The sequence below is a fragment of the Pyrus communis genome, chromosome 17 (assembly GCF_963583255.1).
Source record: "Pyrus communis chromosome 17, drPyrComm1.1, whole genome shotgun sequence".
Classification (NCBI taxonomy): domain Eukaryota; kingdom Viridiplantae; phylum Streptophyta; class Magnoliopsida; order Rosales; family Rosaceae; genus Pyrus; species Pyrus communis.
In genome coordinates, this window is record NC_084819.1 from 1,010,293 (window position 1) to 1,028,082 (window position 17,790).

Sequence of the window (17,790 nt, forward strand, 5' to 3'; positions counted from 1 at the left end):
AACAATAATGGGCTAAAGAAGAAGCTCCTGAATCAGAGTGGGGAGGAGAACCATACTAATCTAACGCCGCTTACTCAGGACTCTGCAGGAGATCAAGGTCCAGGTCAGTTCTATAATTTTATCAGCTGATCGAATCCCTTGAACAAAAAGGATGTCACTTATACATCAACTACAGTAATGCTAATCCTCCTCTTTTCACACGTGCAAAAAGGCAGATCGGTACACGTATGTATTGCTCATTACAAGCAAAGTCATGCACAGAATCATACTAAAGGAAGGTGGAATGCCAGAGTTACAAAAAGTTCACATTGTAAGCATGGTCTCTCGGAGTACTTATTTCTTTAGACTTGTAGAATAAAGGACAGCAAGAACAAAACTAACTTCTTCTGATACGAACCTAGGTCAGATACACCCGGCCAAAAGGAGCTTTAAGTGGAAGGTAGAAGTCACAATACCTATCAAAACGGCTTGATTTCACACTCATATTGCCAAAACATTATTGAGGGATAAAGAAAATTATTCAATTTAAACACAATAGTTACATAAAAATTTAGAGTTGGGAATTCATGGTCCTTATTGACTTGATTTCAAGCTCGATAGATCAGTCAATAACCATACCTAATTGAACAAAGTACAAATCGGATTGCATTAAACAAATTTCTAACCTTTACAATTCCCACGACACTGCAGACATTCATACATACACAGCAGAGAGCAGTTTCTTCAAGGTAAGGCGTTATCCATCGAGAATGTATTGATCATCTTCATTATTTCGTCCTTCATTGCTCCAGCACTGTTCACGAGCCACGCGTCTGTCTGTTTCTATACGATGTCAACGCGTTGGTCTGGTTCCAGAAGTTCTCGACCCTTCCTTTTTTATATCTGTTTCACAAAAGCTTTTCTTGTATAAACTGTATTTAACTCGGTCAGGTTTCCGACGTGGAACTTCACATTCTTCAACGCTCATCTCTCCCTTGTGTTTCCCGGACCCTGGCAAGCTAGTAATGACTTTGATTTTCTTCTTGCAAAGGTGGACATGAAGTTAGCTTCTGGACTAATGAAAGCGCATTCTTAGATGAGGGAGGGAGGGAGGACCAGCTCAGCAATCATCGCTGTATTATGCGATATCCAGTCGGTCTGTTTTTTGTAATGGTCATGTGGTGCATTTCTCATTTCTCCTCTCTAATTCTTTTATAGTCTATTTCTTCATCACTATGCTTTAGTTCTTTGGAATTTGGAAGTTCCTTACCCAAACATACCCCAACACTGCGTTTGGATGAGAAAATTTTAGATTACTACGGATGGGCCAACATTTAATCCTTAGCTTATACGAAAAAGAGTTTCCATTGTAGCACAAGAGCACGTAACAGAAACAAGAAAAACATAACCAATGAATTACCCCATCACACCGAAATCTATTCATTAATATATGACCACTCTTCTTTAATATAAATTTCAAACCAGGTAGCGTATTATTCTGCACATGAAGCATTAGGAAAAATCTTCAAAGCTCCATCCATTCTCGCCTTAAATTATTTGCGAACCTCATCGGTCATCCCTCCATTGCAGAGAGCACCATAGAAGGTAAGCCATAGAAGGTAAGCCATAATCGAAATTAAGCCATAGTACAATCATTATCAATACAATCGAAATTAATGGCATTGAGCGCAATAGAAGGTAAGCCATAGTACAATCATTATCAATACAATCGAAATTAATGGCATTGAGCGCAATAGAAGGTAAGCCATAATCCTAAATATGAGGATTCTCAATCGTCATCTCTCCATGATTTTATAGTCTGAAATTCATTTGTTTTTTATCTTCTCATGGATTTAGAAAGAAAAAAAAAAAATACTCAATAGAAAGTGTTCGGAAATTTCTCAAAAGAAATTGTTCATTAACTGACTGAAAAAAATTCGCAATTTTGTATGTAAAGGTAAAGCACTTGAAGGGGGGCCCCATCCGATGTGCCCCTTTGTCGACTTTATTGAAAGAAATTGTCGTTAACTAACTTAAAATATTTGTAACTTTGTACCTAAAACGCGTAAAGGAGCCCTCATCCCATGTGCACCATTTTTTTACTTTTGTGACCGTCTATCTCTCACTCATCTTTTACTTTTCTGACGGAGATCATCTTCATTAGGACCAACTCTAATGGTGAGCTAAAAGTCAAATTACCCTCCAAAATTTCCTCCCAAACCCACTCCCCAAGGGGAAAATTTGGGCTAAATGCTAAATGCTAAACCAATGCCAAATTCCCCCCAAAATTTAGCCCAGAAATCGGAGTGGACTTCAACCAATATTTATCGGAATTTAAATTTTTTTAGATTAAAATGTTCATAAAATTAATTTACGATAGTCTACATATTTATTTTTTTAAAAAAAAATTAACTTAACAAAACAAATAGCCTAAGTTCATTCACTTTAACGAAAAATCACATTTTTACACTAAAAAAAAAAACCTGATACTATTCACTTTACCTTTTATTTTATCCTTATCGTTAAAACTCAAAATTTTCAAAATTTTTTTATTAGTTTTCCTTATATATATTATAACCTTTTATTTCGTCTGAACGCACATGGCTTCTGCAACGAAATTGCTGAGCAATTTCGTCCTTCACATTTTTTATGTTTTTTTTTGGGGTCTAATCTCTGATGATTTTTTTCGGTCCTCGTTTGTGTGTTTATTTTATTGAAATATGCATTACAGAAAATGCTTTGGACAGATATTTATTTTACAAAAAATAAACTAACCTTATTTACAAAGTCTTCATGTAAACAGTAAAGACTTCAATTATCTGTACCCGTCAAATCCCTCATCCCTCGCTTTCCTCACTCCCTTACCGATTCTCTCTCGCCATTCTCAGTTGCCAGCCGCAAACCCCTTGACATCGCATATACCAGCTGAGACCGTCGTCATCGTCACCGTATGAACAAATCTATGCTCAGAAATCAGAGATGAGAGCCCCAAGACCGTCGCCTGCACCACCGTCTCAGAAAAGCCTTGTTTTCACGGTAAAAACCCAGAAACTTGAGGTACGAAAATTTCAAAATTTTTGGTGTTTTTGATTTATTTTCAGTGTTAATTTCTGATTAAATTATTATTTTTGATAAACCCGTTCAGAATCTGATCTGGGTTTTGCCTGGATTCCAGAGTAAAAACCTTGAAACTTGAAGGTATAAAAATTTCAATTTTTTTTATTTTCAGTGATACTCTCTGATTAATATTATTCTGGGTTTTGCAGAAATGCTATTCTTGCTGAATACATGCCATGTAAGTGATTTAATTTTTGCTTTTCGAATTTCTACTTTTCATGCATAATTATGAACATGTAGATGATTTGTGGGTAATTTTTTTTTTTTTACTTAATCTCCAATTCAAAGTGAAGGATATTGAATTTTGTTATCATTTTTAATTTCAAGAAAGGCAGTCTGTGCTGCCTCTTCCGTTCTAATTGGAAGAAGATTTCTCAAGCGGCTATAATTTCATGGCGGGTTGGTTTAAATCAGTTCCAAAATTTGGGATCGTTTGGGATATTTTTAGGTTTTTCTGTCCCGCTCAAATCTTGGCTCGCTAAAAAAACCGAAGCAGTTTAAGCTTCTTCAGCTTTTTGATTTGGATTGAAGATGATTTTTAGCCAAAAAGGGTAATGTTTTGTGGTAATTTTTTGAATCCTGCATCTGGGAGTTTTTATTTTTATTTTTCCAAAGCTGTGGGATTTGTTTTCTTCAATTTTAAAATATTACAATTGAATTCTTTGTTTGGGTAAAACTTTAATTAGATTCTGTATGGGTTCTGATGAGGCACTGAATTGGGTTTGAGAGTTTTGATATTATGAGAGAGGTAGGGAGTATAACGGGAAAGAGGGAGGTAGGTGATTTGCAGAAATGGAGGGTGAGAGAGAAACGGGAGAGAAGGGGTAGTACATTATATTTTGATTTTATAATTTTGGGGGTTTTGTGTTTAAACTTTTTTAGTACTTTTTTCGCAGTTATAGCCTACAAATGTTGTACATAATCATTACTTCCTATTACAATTATTAAAGCTAATTCAATTAACTAAAGTTGATGATGGCAACTACTAAGAACAAAACAACAATCTCCTTAGATTAAGGAGAAAGAACTCTGCTGCAAATGTCAGAGAGCTTTCAGTTTACATGTAAAGCAAAAGTATACAATAATTCCAATAATATTTTTCTTCTAACACTGTTAACTTACCGCGTTCCTTATTGTCAAGCATATAGTTTTCAGTGATCTCTGGACAATCCCTACATATGCATTGTATTTGTATTTTAGTTTCACTTAGTTGAAGGTTTTGAAAAACTTCATTTAATAAATCCAAAATGCGTATTCCTTTAGGAGCCGTTTGATAACCATTTGGTTTTTAGTTTCAATTTTTTGTTTAGATTTCTTTATGGGCATTACGATAACTTTACTTTAGTATATGTAGATTTAATATTACAATTTAGTATAAATTTATATATTATCTTCTTCTTAGGTTCTTCAAGCGTTTAACTTCTTAGAATATCATTTTTGAAAAAAGTTGGAGTAGTGCATTTTATAGTGTGGTTGAAGTGGGATTTTTGAGAGGGACTGGTGGATCTCTGAAAAGGAACTTGGTGGAGGTAATACTGAATTTAATAGAGTTGGGTGCTTTGCATCCATTGAACAAATTTTATAAACACTGAATTTAAAAATTGAATATATAAATAAAATAGTAGGTCAAATTCATTATTAGTTCTCTTAACTTCTGTTGAATAATTTATACTATTGTAGGTTTAATGAATATTATTTTTAGTTGATAATTAATTGATGATTTTGAAGTGTGTAATATCTTTTGAAATGTATATAAAAACCAAGTTGCTTATTTTACCGATTCTGTTCACTCATCTATCCCTCTTTTCATTTAGGATTATGTTTAATTTATTCAGGTTAAATGTGTTTTATTCATGCAGTTAAGGCTCGTGCATTCAAGTCCTAAGAAGCATCGTCATTTGTCACCACTCCTCATTCTAAAGTCAACTGTTAATTTGTGAACAAGTTAATACTTATGAATCATGTAGCCTGTCAAACATTAATTGAATCTCTATCGAAAGAATCATTTGTTTGCAACAATCATCTGGTCGGCTTCTATGGCTAAAGAAGCAGCAGCAGCAGCTGCCTCATCTTTTCCTCCTCCCTGTTTCACCAATCCATGGAAATACCATGTATTCTTGAGTTTCAGAGGCGAGGACACGCGCTGCAATTTCACAGGCCATTTGTGTAGAGCTTTGCGTCAAAAAGGAATTAACACCTTCATGGATAATTGTCTTTCAAGAGGAGAAGAAATATCAACAGCGCTCCTCAAAGCGATTGAAGAGTCGAGGATTTCTGTCATTGTATTCTCCGAAAACTATGCTTCCTCAATGTGGTGCTTGGACGAACTTGTTAAGATCCTTGACTGCGAGAAATCCAATCAACAAACGGTGATTCCGGTATTTTACAAGGTGAGTCCCTCGGATGTTCGAGATCAGAAGGGTTGTTTTGGTGATGGACTTGCTGGCCTTGAGTGCAATTATAAGGATAACGTTGACAAGATCCACAAATGGAGAGCAGCACTTTCAGAAGCAGCAAACTTGTCTGGGTGGCCTCTCTCGGATAAGTATACATTATTACTTTAACACTTCCTTCTGCTTTCGCTTGTTTCAATTTCTCTACTCTTTTGGTATATATAGATTTAAATTTTTTGTGATAGGATCAAGAATCAAAAGACCCAACATGTCATCGATTTGTGGCCTTTGTCATCCATTTGTGGCCTTGTCATCCATTTGTGCATATTTGGAGTCAAATTTAGTGGACAAATTAGTGTCTCTAGCATCCTTTGTCCAATCTTCTCAAACTATAAAAAAATATTGGTTTGTAAATATAACTGGAAAAAACACGGGAAAAACATGGGAAAATGTCATTTATAAGATGTTCCTTGTGATTTTATACTCGCAGGCATGAAGATGAATCGAAACTTATTCATAACATTGTTGAAGGGATTTCCGCGCAAGTAATAAACCGTACATATTTGGATGTGGCCGAATACCCAGTTGGAATAGAGTCTCGTGCACAAGAAATAAATAACCTCTTACATGTCGGGAGAAATGATGTCCGTATGGTAGGTTTATGGGGGACTGGTGGAATTGGTAAATCAACAATTGCCAAAGCTGTTTATAATTTAATTTCCCACAACTTCGAATGCAGTTGCTTTCTTAGTAAGGTTAGAGAAAGTTCAATGACAGATAAAGGATTGGCCAAATTACAAAAGACACTTCTTTATGAGATTCTAGGGGAAGACAAGTTGAAGGTGGCCAATGTTGATAAAGGAATCACTTTAATAAAGGAAAGATTAAGCAGTAAAAGGATTCTCTTAGTTCTTGATGATGTGAACGACATGAGACAGTTACGCTGCTTAGCTGGGGGATCAGATGGTTGGTTTGGAATTGGTAGTAGAATTATCATAACGACGAGGGATAAGAAACTGTTAACTGCTCATCATCATAATATTTCAATATACGAGGTGGAGAAATTGAACTATCATGAAGCTCTGGAGCTCTTCCGTTGGAATGCCGTCAAAAGCAATGGACCTTTGGATGGTTGTGCGAAACTTGCAGACCATGCAATACGGTGTGCTCAAGGCCTTCCATTAGTTTTGAGAATCTTAGGTTCACATCTGTACCGTGAAAGTATAGATAAGTGGCAAGCTATATTAGATGGTCTGATCAAAAGCCGAGAAATTCAAGATGTTTTCAAGATAAGTTATGATGCATTGGATGAAATAGTGAAGGAAGTTTTTCTTGACATTGCGTGCTTCTTTAAAGGGGGAAGCAGTAACGATGTGATCGAAATATTAGAAGGTTGTGAGCTAATCCCCAAGCATAGCATTGACGTACTCATACAGAAGGCCCTCGTAAATATAGATCATGGTTTTATATGGATGCACGATTTGGTAGAAGAAATGGGTAAAGAAGTAGTTCGCCAACAATCACCCAATGATCCTGGAGAGCGCAGCAGATTGTGGTTTCATGACGATGTTTATCGTGTTCTGACAGAAAATACAGTAAGTCCATTCGACGACATTTTATTTGTTAATGAGACATGCATTTTGTTTTATAAGGAACTTGCATTGTTAATACCTTTGAATTTTCATAATAGGGAACGAAAAACATTACAGGCATAAAGGTACAGCTGCTTGAATCGGATAATGAGATATGCTTAAGTGCTACAACCTTCTCCAACATGAAAAATCTTAAAATTTTCATAAACTGTAATGGACGGTTTTCTGGAGCCGTTGATTATCTCCCCAACAACTTAAGGTTTGTTGATTGGCCTGAATGTCCGTTGAAATCTTTGCCGCTCAATTTTAATCCGAAGAATCTTGTTCTACTCAACATGAGGAACAGCCAGATCACAGGATTCCGGGAGGGATTTAAGGTATATACGTTGATTTTTTTCTTTCTGTTTCAAGGCTAAAGAGTCGTTCTTTTTTCTCTGCCCCCTTTGAAATGTTTTCATCCTTTCCTCTCTTTTTTTCTTCACAGAACCTGACGAAGCTGACTTCTATAAATTTATCTGGCTGTCAATACTTAACCAGAATCTCCGACTTATCCGGAGTTCCAAACTTAGTGCGGTTGAGTCTAAGGGATTGCACAAATTTAACTGAGGTGGATCCATCAGTTGGATTTCTTAATAAACTTGAAGAACTAAGTCTTGTTAACTGCTATAACCTTGCAGTGTTTCCGACAACAATAAGCTTGAAATCTCTGAGAACTTTTGAACTTAACGGTTGCAAAAAGTTTGAGATATTCCCGGAAATTGTGGGCAAAATGGAACGCTTATGTTTTTTGGCACTTGAAGGAACTGCTATAAAAGAATTGCCTCCATCAATTAAAAATCTCATCGGGCTTGAATGCTTATCGTTAAATGGATGTGAAATCTTGGCAAATCTGCCGCAAAGCATTTATGCGCTGCCCCGTCTTACATATCTCGGTCTCCAACGCTGCGCAAAGCTTGTTACAGTCCCTCCGGATCTTCCAACGAACTCAAACATTTCACTTGACAACTTTGGGTCAGCAGCAATTCCCAATCTAGGGACTATGCATTTTGATGAATGCAACTTATCGGATATTTTTCTATGTAATAGCAATATTGAGAGTCTTCCTGCATGCATTGGCAAATTTGTGTGGTTGGAGGGTCTTGATTTGCGTGGTTGCAAGAGACTTCGAGAAATTTCAGAACTTCCACCAAAGATAAGACGGATTGACGTTGGTGATTGCAAATTACTGGAAATATTTCCAACATTGTCGGAGATGATACTAGTAGACGGAGACATGAGACGCATTCGTAGGATGATCATGTATGGCTGCCAGAGGCTATGCGAAAAGTTGGCTTTGGACGTCTCCATGATGGCAAGCGTATTACTGCATCAGGCACTTTTCTCTCTTTCTCTTTTCCATTTTTCCACTCTTCCACTATGAACGACTAATTAACATTTCATTATATGAATCTTACAGGCGGGGAAGTGCAAAGAAGCGATAAATATTATATTTCCAGGCAGTGAAGTTCCAAATTGGTTCAGTTGCCGTAAGGACGTACGTGTGACCGATCCTGGTTGTTCATGTGAAATTTTTATTGAAATCCCTCGGACTTTCAAATGGAAAAACACAGGACTTGTTTTCTGTGCTGCTTTCAAATTCACGCAAAATTTTTCTGGACAATGCTTGTTTAATATATGGATGGAAGTCAATGGAGTACATATAAATGACCCAGACCCGACTGGTTTTTTGTTTGTAACAAAAGGGATAGATGCAGCTACAAAAGGGATAGATGCAGCTCATGTGTGGCTAAAATATATTCCATTACCAGCTCACAGAAAGTCGCAGGTGGATGAGGGTGGTGACCAATCAAAGCCGTATCTGTGTCGAGTTACACTTGGCCGCTACGACGGAAAAGGGTTGCTCTTAAATGGCTGCGGTGTCCACTTGGGAAATTTCAGGATGCCCGAGGATGGTGGTGAAGATGACGACGATGTAGGAGGCGAAGTTGGACCAAGAGAAAAGAAAAGGATGTTGGCGATCAAGAGTTGAATGTGAGTTGCAACATTTTCAAATCTCTAATCATGTTTTTATGATGGTCATTCTTGTTTTGAAAGTATTTCTTCTGCTAACTCAACAAGTGTGTGGTTTTATACAAAGTGCAAACAGTGAAACCATGAAATATAAACTGTATTCATTTCGGTCAGGTTTCCGACGTGGGACTTCACATTCTTCAACGCGTCCAAGAAGGCCATTGATATACGATTCCTCTCATCTCTCTCGTGTTTAAGGCAAGGATTTGGCTCCATTTTAACGCTCTCTCCTGTTTTTCTTCTGTTTGTTTTAATTTCTTAGAGATTAACGCTTTGTGATTTTCGTTTACGGAAAACTAATCTCCATAGCTACGGCTAGAAGATAAACCTACACTATAACTATGTACTTTTATTATTTTGATTTTATTTTTTATTTTCAATGTCAATTTTATATTGTGGAATTTCTTATTTAATCTATTTTCAATGTTTCCACATCATCTAGCTGGTTGTGTTTAAGGAACATCAACAATGCCAACAATTAGGATACAACTATATGTATGTTGGACGGTTAGGCTTTTACGACGAAAACGGCCCAAAGTTTGTTGCATTTCCCGTTGACAAGCCTCAAAGCTTCACCGATTCTGTCAACGCTTACATACCAGGCGCATAACCCATAATCACCACTAAGTTCAAGACCACCTTCGCCTTATCCATTCTGCTCTGCAAACAATATTCACTAACCAGCGTACTGCAAGCTATTGTGCCGAGTTTCATACCATATTCAATTGTTGCCTCAAATATTTTGTGAGTCTCTTCTGTCATCCCACCTTTGCAGATAGCATCCAAAAGTATTACCAAAGTAACCGTATCAGGCGGGAGTCCCCGGCCTACCATATCATCAAACAACCTTGTGGCTTCTTCCCATTGAGCTGTACGGCACATGCCATTGATTAAACTGTTGTAAGTGATAACATCTGTGGCAATACCTTCATCCAGCATTCTATTAAACACCCTTGTAGCTTCTCTCCATTGGCTGGTCCGGCACAATCCATTAATTAAGGAGTTGTAAGCCACAACATCAGGCCTTTCCTCTCTACGGATCATTTCTTCCACAAGATTCAGTGCCTCTGCTGTCTTCCCTTCCTTGCATAAAGCATCCAGTACAGAATTATATGTAACAATATTAGGCAAGGGTCCATAACAATTCATGGTTTTAAATAAACTCATAACTTCCTCCCAGTTACCAGACTTGCATGAAGCACAAATCAAGCAATTAAACTGTTGTAAGTGATAACATTTAGGGCAATACCTTCATCCAACATTCTATTAAACACCCTTGTAGCTTCTCTCCATTGGCTGTTCCGGCACAATCCATTAGTTGAGGAGCTGTAAGTCACAACATCAGGCCTTTCTTCCCAGTTAGGCAAGGCTCCATAACCAATCATGGTTTTGAATAAGCTCACACCTTCTTCCCAGTTACCAGACTTGCATGATGCAGAAATCAAGGAAGTAAAACTGACAACATCAGGCTTTATGCCTTTCGTTGTCATATTTTCCAACAGAGTAAGCGCTTCTTAAATTCTTTCTTCCTTGCAAAGACTGCTGATAAGAACATTATACGTGTATACATCTGGTGAAATTCCACTGTTAAGCATGCAAATTAAGTAGCTCTTGGCCTTTTCCATCCTTCCCGATTGGCACAATGCATAAATTAGAGTGTTGTAGGTGACAACATTAGGCTTGACTCCTTGATCTACCATTCCTTCAAAAAGAGAGCACTTCTTCCCAGCGATTGATGCTGCATAACCTATGAATTAAAGTGTTACAAGTGACAGTATTTGGTACTACACTTTTGCTGGTCATATCCCGAAATAGGGTCAAGGCCTCATCTATTCGGTTTTTTTACACAGGCTATTGATGATTGGAATGTTGCATCCTTGGTCGGGCTTCAACCTCCCATCTTTCCACATCATTATTAGTATCTCGAGTGCCTTAGAAGTTTTCCGAGCTTTGCATAATCCATTTATCGTAGTAGCATAAGTGATTTCATTAGGCTTGACTCCTTGATCCGTCATTTTTTCAAACAGAGAGAGCACTTCATCCCACTGACTCATGTTGCCTAACCCATGAATCAAAGTGGTATAACTGATAATATCCGGTACAACAGTTTTGCTGATCATATCACCAAATAGAGTCAAGGCCTCATTTATTCGGTTTTCTTTACAAAGGCTAGCGATGATTGGATTGTAGCATGCTTGGTTTGGCTTAAACCTTCCGTCTTCCCACGTCTTGGTACCATAAGTGCTCTCGTCGCATGCGTATCCTTTTGTTTCTATTTCCTGCAGAGCCCGTGAAGCGAACTAGCCATAAAATGAGCATTGGGTTGAAGACCATATTTAACGGTAATTGCTAGAACAGAGAAACACGCGTCCCCCCCAATTCAGACGGCACAAGCAATTTGCAAAAATAGTCATTGTACTGACATCACGTTGGAACTGAGCGCAACCCATCAACTGTTTGCACATACAAACGACAGTAGAATATTGTTTCATCTTGGAGAGTGCCCCAAGCAAACAATTGAAAGTCCAAATAGAGGGCAAGTGTCTTGTTTGAATCATGGAATTTAAGTAACCCAATGCTTCATCTTTCCTAATTTTTCCAGATTTGCATCGAGTTTGAATCATACTCTCCGACTCCAAATGGGATTGTTTAATTCCATCCGTACAAGTCGGATTAGCATGAACAGCGTCGGAATGAAATCCACCACTTGTATTCTGCAGAAATGTAAAACGGATGGAAGGAAGATTACCTGGAGATGGAGGTCTTGTGGTTATCCTCTTCATAGGAGCTCTTAAACTACTATTCTATCAAATTACACTAGCATTCTGTCACACACAAAGTTTGTGGGAAATTTTTTTATTTTTGTTTTTGAAATAGAAGATGAAATAGAAGAAGAGAGGAAGGCAGTGATAGATAATATGGGAGTGAGAAGTTTTTTATTTTTATTTTTATTTTTATAATTAGAGATATGTTAGGATCACATATAGGTGAGGCTTTGAAAAAAAATTAACAAAATTTGGTTGTGTGAAATTACATTTCCACTCCATATTTCTTATTCATGTTCTGCTTTAATTAGAGGATTAAACTAGTAATTTCATAGGATTTTAGTTCACAAAGAATGTTTTATTAATTAGTACAGATGAATATTAAATGACTATTCTATCAAATTGCTACTTTAAGCTTTTGCTTCAATGTAGGGTGTTTTTTTTTTTTGTTTTTTTAATTTTTAATTTTTTTTATATTTTAGGCTACGCAAGCTTGGATAAGTATGCCAGACTTTAGAATGCCAATCTATTTAAGAAATTTGGAATTGGATGTCACTCATCTTTAATCGATCATATGCATATGTGTTAGTGCAAAATTGACAATTCTTAACAAAATACCTAAGTTTTTATGTCGTAGATTAGTGCATGTTTCAATTCTAATTATTTAAGTCTAAATTTGTCTCTCTCGCTTTCGATCACAAAAATAGCAACGTTTCGGCAACATCAACTAAGATAAATTTGGCATGCGTATCATTCATATAGTTTAAGTTTTTATTTAATGGGCTAATTTGGATTAATTTATTAATATTTATATAGGGGTCTAGGTTCATAAGTGGTGGCTGCCGAATAACACACACGAGATTAACATAGCATTAGCACCGAGTGCATCAGAATATATGTTTTGGCTGCCACATGCGATTTTGTTTTGAAAAGAAAAAGAGGTGTTGTTGCTGCCCTTGTGTTTTGAAAGGAAAAAAGTGGACTGCTTTATTTGTCAGTCTTTCAACAAAGCATTAGCACCGACTTCTTGATCTTTCGATTGCGGTCGGGGAAAAAACAATTCTCGAGCCTGAAGACAAGGCTGCTAGTTCTGCGAAGTTCACGAATCGTTGATGTCGGATTCGGTCACAGTGATTATATTCGTGAAAGTATAAACACGTCGAATCGACACCAGACTATATGGACACAAGTACTCAAATGAGATATATGTCTTGATGGTAAATGTGGTTCGGCCGTCAGAATGCCGAACTCTGAAACTCACTTGTGAGTATCTAATCACAAAATCACTCGGCGTTCAATGTGCCAAATGTCGTAATTCGTAACACCTTACTTCGTCGAGAAGACTAATAAGATGACCTCTGCCAATAAGGATTTGGAAACCTTTCTCGACCGAGACTTGGATAGGTAACCAGTCGGCCTCGATGCAGTGCTGTTTATCCAAACTGATGGTGTTCCTTGGTCGATTGATTCTACGGCAACAATGTTGTTTATCCAAATTGAAGATGTGTTAGTGGAAAAAGAAAATAAAAAATCTCAAGTTGTTTGAGAGGTTTGCGCAGAGCAATTGTGTGTTGAATTGGAGGGGGCTTATTCCGTTGCCATTGCATCTGTATTTATAAGACTGATGTACTTGCTTGGCACGGCCTGATCCTAGGGTAGAGTCCTATTTCAAATTCCCATGTATCTGACATAACTTGATCTTTAAAGGATTGCATTTGATCTTTGGTGATGTGGCTTCACCACACCACTTGTTTTCCTCCATCCATCTTCACAGCACCAACCCGAGAAACATGCATTAAAAACCTAGCCTTCCAAAAAACCTATGTTCCTAGGCTTTATCTAAATGAATATTAAATTCATTTCTAATTATCACCATCTCATAATTTCATCCCATCCATGCATCATGACTTTTCAAACCTCATCATCAAAAGTCTAGCCTATCTAGGCTTCTTACCTCGTCATAACTCCATCACCATCAAATCCTAGGCTTATCATATCACCACCAAAAGCCAAGCCTATCTAGGCTTTTGCATGATCACCATACCTGCACTTATCCAATTGATGTCGTGCATATCCCAATATTCTATGTGTTCCAATTAATTGGGATTTAGACAATTAGGTTTAAATAATTTAATATATTACTACGAGATAATATCATGATTAAAATCACAACATTATTTTCTCAATAATAATTGAAAATTATTTCAACCACTTTGTCATTCAATAGTCTAAAATTATGCTTATCCAACGACTTTGATTACTCGGGCCGATGTAAAATCAGGTCCAAACAATAATACATTTTACAAACAATCTTTTTTTCTTACATCATTTTTTCTCATCGCTTATTGTACATGTACAATTTTGGACTTGTTTGAATTTTCACCTGTATTTGTTTAATAACGAAAATTCTTGGCTCACCTTGTGAAAAATTTCTGAAGCTAGCTGGTAATGTGAAAAATACGATATCAAGTTTCTTTGTTTATATATTAAAATTTTTAAGCTAGCCCACCCGGTGAAAAATTTATAGCTCCGCCATTGGTTATGTTAACAATGGTTGTGAAAATGGTGGTTGAGAGGTGGCGGGGATGATGGTGGCAGAGATTGTGGAGGTGGTGGAGGCCATGGTGAGGGTAATGGGTTGAAGAATGCGGTGATGGTGGTGAGAGGTGGTGGTGGTGGTTATAGTTGTAGTGGTGGTGGCCTCAACGGTGAGATGGTGGAGGTAGTTATAGCATTTTTTTTAATTAAAACTCAAACTTTTTTATAGTGTACCTTTATTTTCTATTATTTTGGAATCTATTCTTGAAAAACAAAGAAAGCATCAACTTCATATTTTATAGAACTTTGGCTAAAATTATTTTATGAGTTTTTTGTTTTCTGAGTTTATTTTCACAAAATAGTTTGCCAAACGCATTTTCATCCGTTTTGTATCTGCAAAATGAAAACTTATTTTGCAAAAGGGCAATGAATTATATCTCAAAGCCTTGGAGCTCAAATTTTTCTAGTCTATTGCGTTTAGTATTGTTTTGTGAAGCATATTTGTACAATGAAAAACCTCAGGATTAAAAACTTAATTTATAAGTTGTGAATAAATTGTATTGGTTGCATTAGCGCTCGGAGATCAATTTTTGACTCGAATATTGTTTATGAAGATTGCAGTTCTATAATCTTTCATATAACTTTCAATCCTGCAGCAATGCACGGATACAAATTCTAGTTCTAAACTATTGATGCACTAATAATTGCGCCACCTGGATGCTATGGTGAATTGTTTGTGTAGGTTAGTCCTTGTTGAGATTAAATTGCTTGCTAGTGGTAATGATTGTGTAATGATAAAATCAAGCTAAATAGGTCTTGGACTTTTAATAGTTACCTATTAATAACTCAATAGGTTGATTTGTCATATTGATCGAAAAGACAATTCAAAATCTTAGGCAATTTCTAATAGTGAAGCACTATATTTTTAACCCTCCATGAATTTTTTAATGAAAAAAAGATATTTGTTAAAAATAAAAACCTCTAGTACAACCATTATCAATACAACCAAAATTAATAGCATTGAGCACAATAGAAGGTAAGCCATAATCCTAAATATGAGGATTCTCAATCGTCATCCCTCCATGATTTTATAACCTGAAATTCATTTGTTTTTTATTTTTTATTGGAATTAGAAAGAAATACCCAATAGAAATTGTTCGGAAATTTCTTAAAAGAAATTGTTCGGAAATTTCTCACTAGAAATTGTTCGGAAATTTCTCACAAGAAATTGTTCATTAACTGACTGAAAAAATTCGCAATTTTGTATGTAAAGGTAAAGCACTTGACGGGAGGCCCCATTCGGTCTGCCCCTTTGTTGACTTTATTGAAAATTGTCGTCAACAAACTTAAAATATTCGCAACTTTGTACATACACGCGTAAAGGAGCCCACATCATTTACTTTTGTGACTGTTCGTTTCGCACACATCTTTTACCTTTTATTCCGTCTGAACGCGCACGGCTTCTGCAACGAAATTGCTGAGCAATTTCGTCCTTTACATTTTTTATGGTTTTTTTTTTTTAGGTCTAATCTCTGATGATTTTTCTCAATCGTCGTTCTTTTATTCCGTCTGAACGCGCATGGCTTCTGCAACGAAATTGCTGAGCAATTTCGTCCTTTACATTTTTTATGGTTTTTTTTTTTTTGGGTCTAATCTCTGATGATTTTTCTCGGTTGTCGTTCTTTTATTCCGTCTGAACGCGCCTTTACATTTTTTATGGTTTTTTTTTTTTTTGGGGTCTAATCTCTGATGATTTTTCTGAGTTGTGTGTTTATTTTATTGAAATATGCCACCGATTTATCAAAATCCCTCATCCCTTCCTTTTCTCACTCCCTCACCGATTCTCTCTCGCCGTTCTCAGTCTCTCCAGCCGCAAACCCCTTGACATCGCATATACCAGCTGAGACCGTCGTCATCGTCACCGTATGAACAAATCTATGCTCAGAAACCAGAGATGAGAGCCCCAAGACCGTCGCCTGCACCCCCGTCTCAGAAAAGTGAGCCAAAATCTCGCGAGATTCAAGCTGCACACGAACGGATCCAAAGGCTGAACCTCCGATCTTGCTGAAAAACCGTGAATTTGGTGCCAATTCGAAGGAAATTTTAAGCCCAGAAAAGCCTTGGTTTCCTGGTGAGTTCTCCGGCCGATTTGGATTAGGTAATATTGTGATTTGCAGTTTACTTGATTATTACGTGGTATCTTTCAATTGCTTTATACTATTATGAATAGGGAAGTCTTACTTTCCTTAACATCATAATCCACGGTGCTTTTTCGGAAAAATTCTTGCTTTGTATTCCACTCATTTACCTTTGGAGCAAGTGAAACTTTTCTTTTAAAAATAAAAGAAAGCCCAATGATGGTGTTCATGTTACACTGTGATTCATGATGATGATTTAATTGTTTCTCGATTTGTAATTGTTCGTGAATAATGTGGCATATATGAATTGCAAATCTGTGTTTGTATGAAAGGGATGTCATATCATGTTGCTGACTTAATTGTTTATGTTTTTCATATTTACGAATGGTTCAAGAGAGACAGGGGAGGGGGGACAGATGGGAGAGGCAGAGAGTAGTGAGGGATGAGAGAGACAGTGTTGGGAGATGGGGGTGAAGTTTTTTTATGGGGAAAAGAAACCCTTGCTTTCTCTTCGTGTTCTCCTCCCACAATTTGTTCCCCTTAGTTCTCAATTTGATTCACAGTAAAAACCCAGAAACTTGAGTTACGAAAATTTCAAATTTTTTGGTGTTTTTGATTTATTTTCAGTGTTAATTTCTGATTAAATTATTATTTTTGATAAACCCATTCAGAATCTGATCTGGGTTTTGCCTGGATTCCAGAGTAAAAACCTTGAAACTTGAAGGTATAAAAATTTCAATTTTTTTAATTTTTTTTAATTTTATTTAATTTTCAGTGTTTCTCTGATTAATATTATTCTGGGTTTTGCATAAATGCTAATCTTGCTGAATACCTGCCATGTAAGTGATTTAATTTTTGCTTTTCGAATTTCTACTTTTCATGCATAATTATGAACATGTAGATGATTTATGGGTTTTTTTTTTTTTTTTTAAACTCAATCTCCAATTCAAAGTGAAGGATATTGAATTTTGTTATCATTTTTAAATTCAAGAAAGGCAGTCTGTGCTGCCTCTTCCGTTCTGATTTGAAGAAGATTTCTCAAGCGGCTGTAATTTCATGGCAGGTTGGTTTAAAGCAGTTCCAAAATTTGGGATCGTTTGGGATATTTTTCGGTTTTTCTGTCCCTCGAAAGCTGTGGGATTTGTTTTCTTCAATTTTAAAATATTACAATTGAATTCTTTGTTTGGGTAAAAATTTA

At 36.6% G+C, this 17,790-nt stretch overlaps 1 protein-coding gene and 1 pseudogene across 9 annotated transcripts; one reads left to right on the plus strand and one right to left on the minus strand.

The window, feature by feature from the left end:
• The first annotated feature begins 2,745 nt into the window (after window positions 1–2,745).
• On the plus strand, window positions 2,746–9,490 carry LOC137722249 (disease resistance protein RPV1-like). 9 transcript variants are annotated; one of them, XM_068461213.1, is made up of 9 exons: window positions 2,746–3,036; window positions 3,125–3,177; window positions 3,246–3,274; window positions 3,424–3,660; window positions 4,956–5,641; window positions 5,980–7,084; window positions 7,180–7,458; window positions 7,566–8,453; window positions 8,538–9,258. In XM_068461213.1, exons 5-9 carry the CDS (start codon window positions 5,133–5,135, stop codon window positions 9,108–9,110), a joined length of 3,354 nt encoding a protein of 1,117 aa, XP_068317314.1. In that variant the 5' UTR covers window positions 2,746–3,036; window positions 3,125–3,177; window positions 3,246–3,274; window positions 3,424–3,660; window positions 4,956–5,132; the 3' UTR covers window positions 9,111–9,258. The 9 variants fall into 9 exon arrangements, with proteins under 9 accessions (XP_068317314.1, XP_068317318.1, XP_068317313.1 ...); XM_068461215.1 differs by lacking the exon at window positions 3,125–3,177 and adding an exon at window positions 9,266–9,490 and having other exon boundaries at window positions 2,805–3,036; window positions 8,538–9,112; XM_068461217.1 differs by lacking the exon at window positions 3,424–3,660.
• Window positions 9,491–9,689: 199 nt separating this feature from the next.
• On the minus strand, window positions 9,690–11,934 carry LOC137722252 (pentatricopeptide repeat-containing protein At1g62720-like; annotated as a pseudogene).
• Window positions 11,935–17,790: the final 5,856 nt, after the last annotated feature.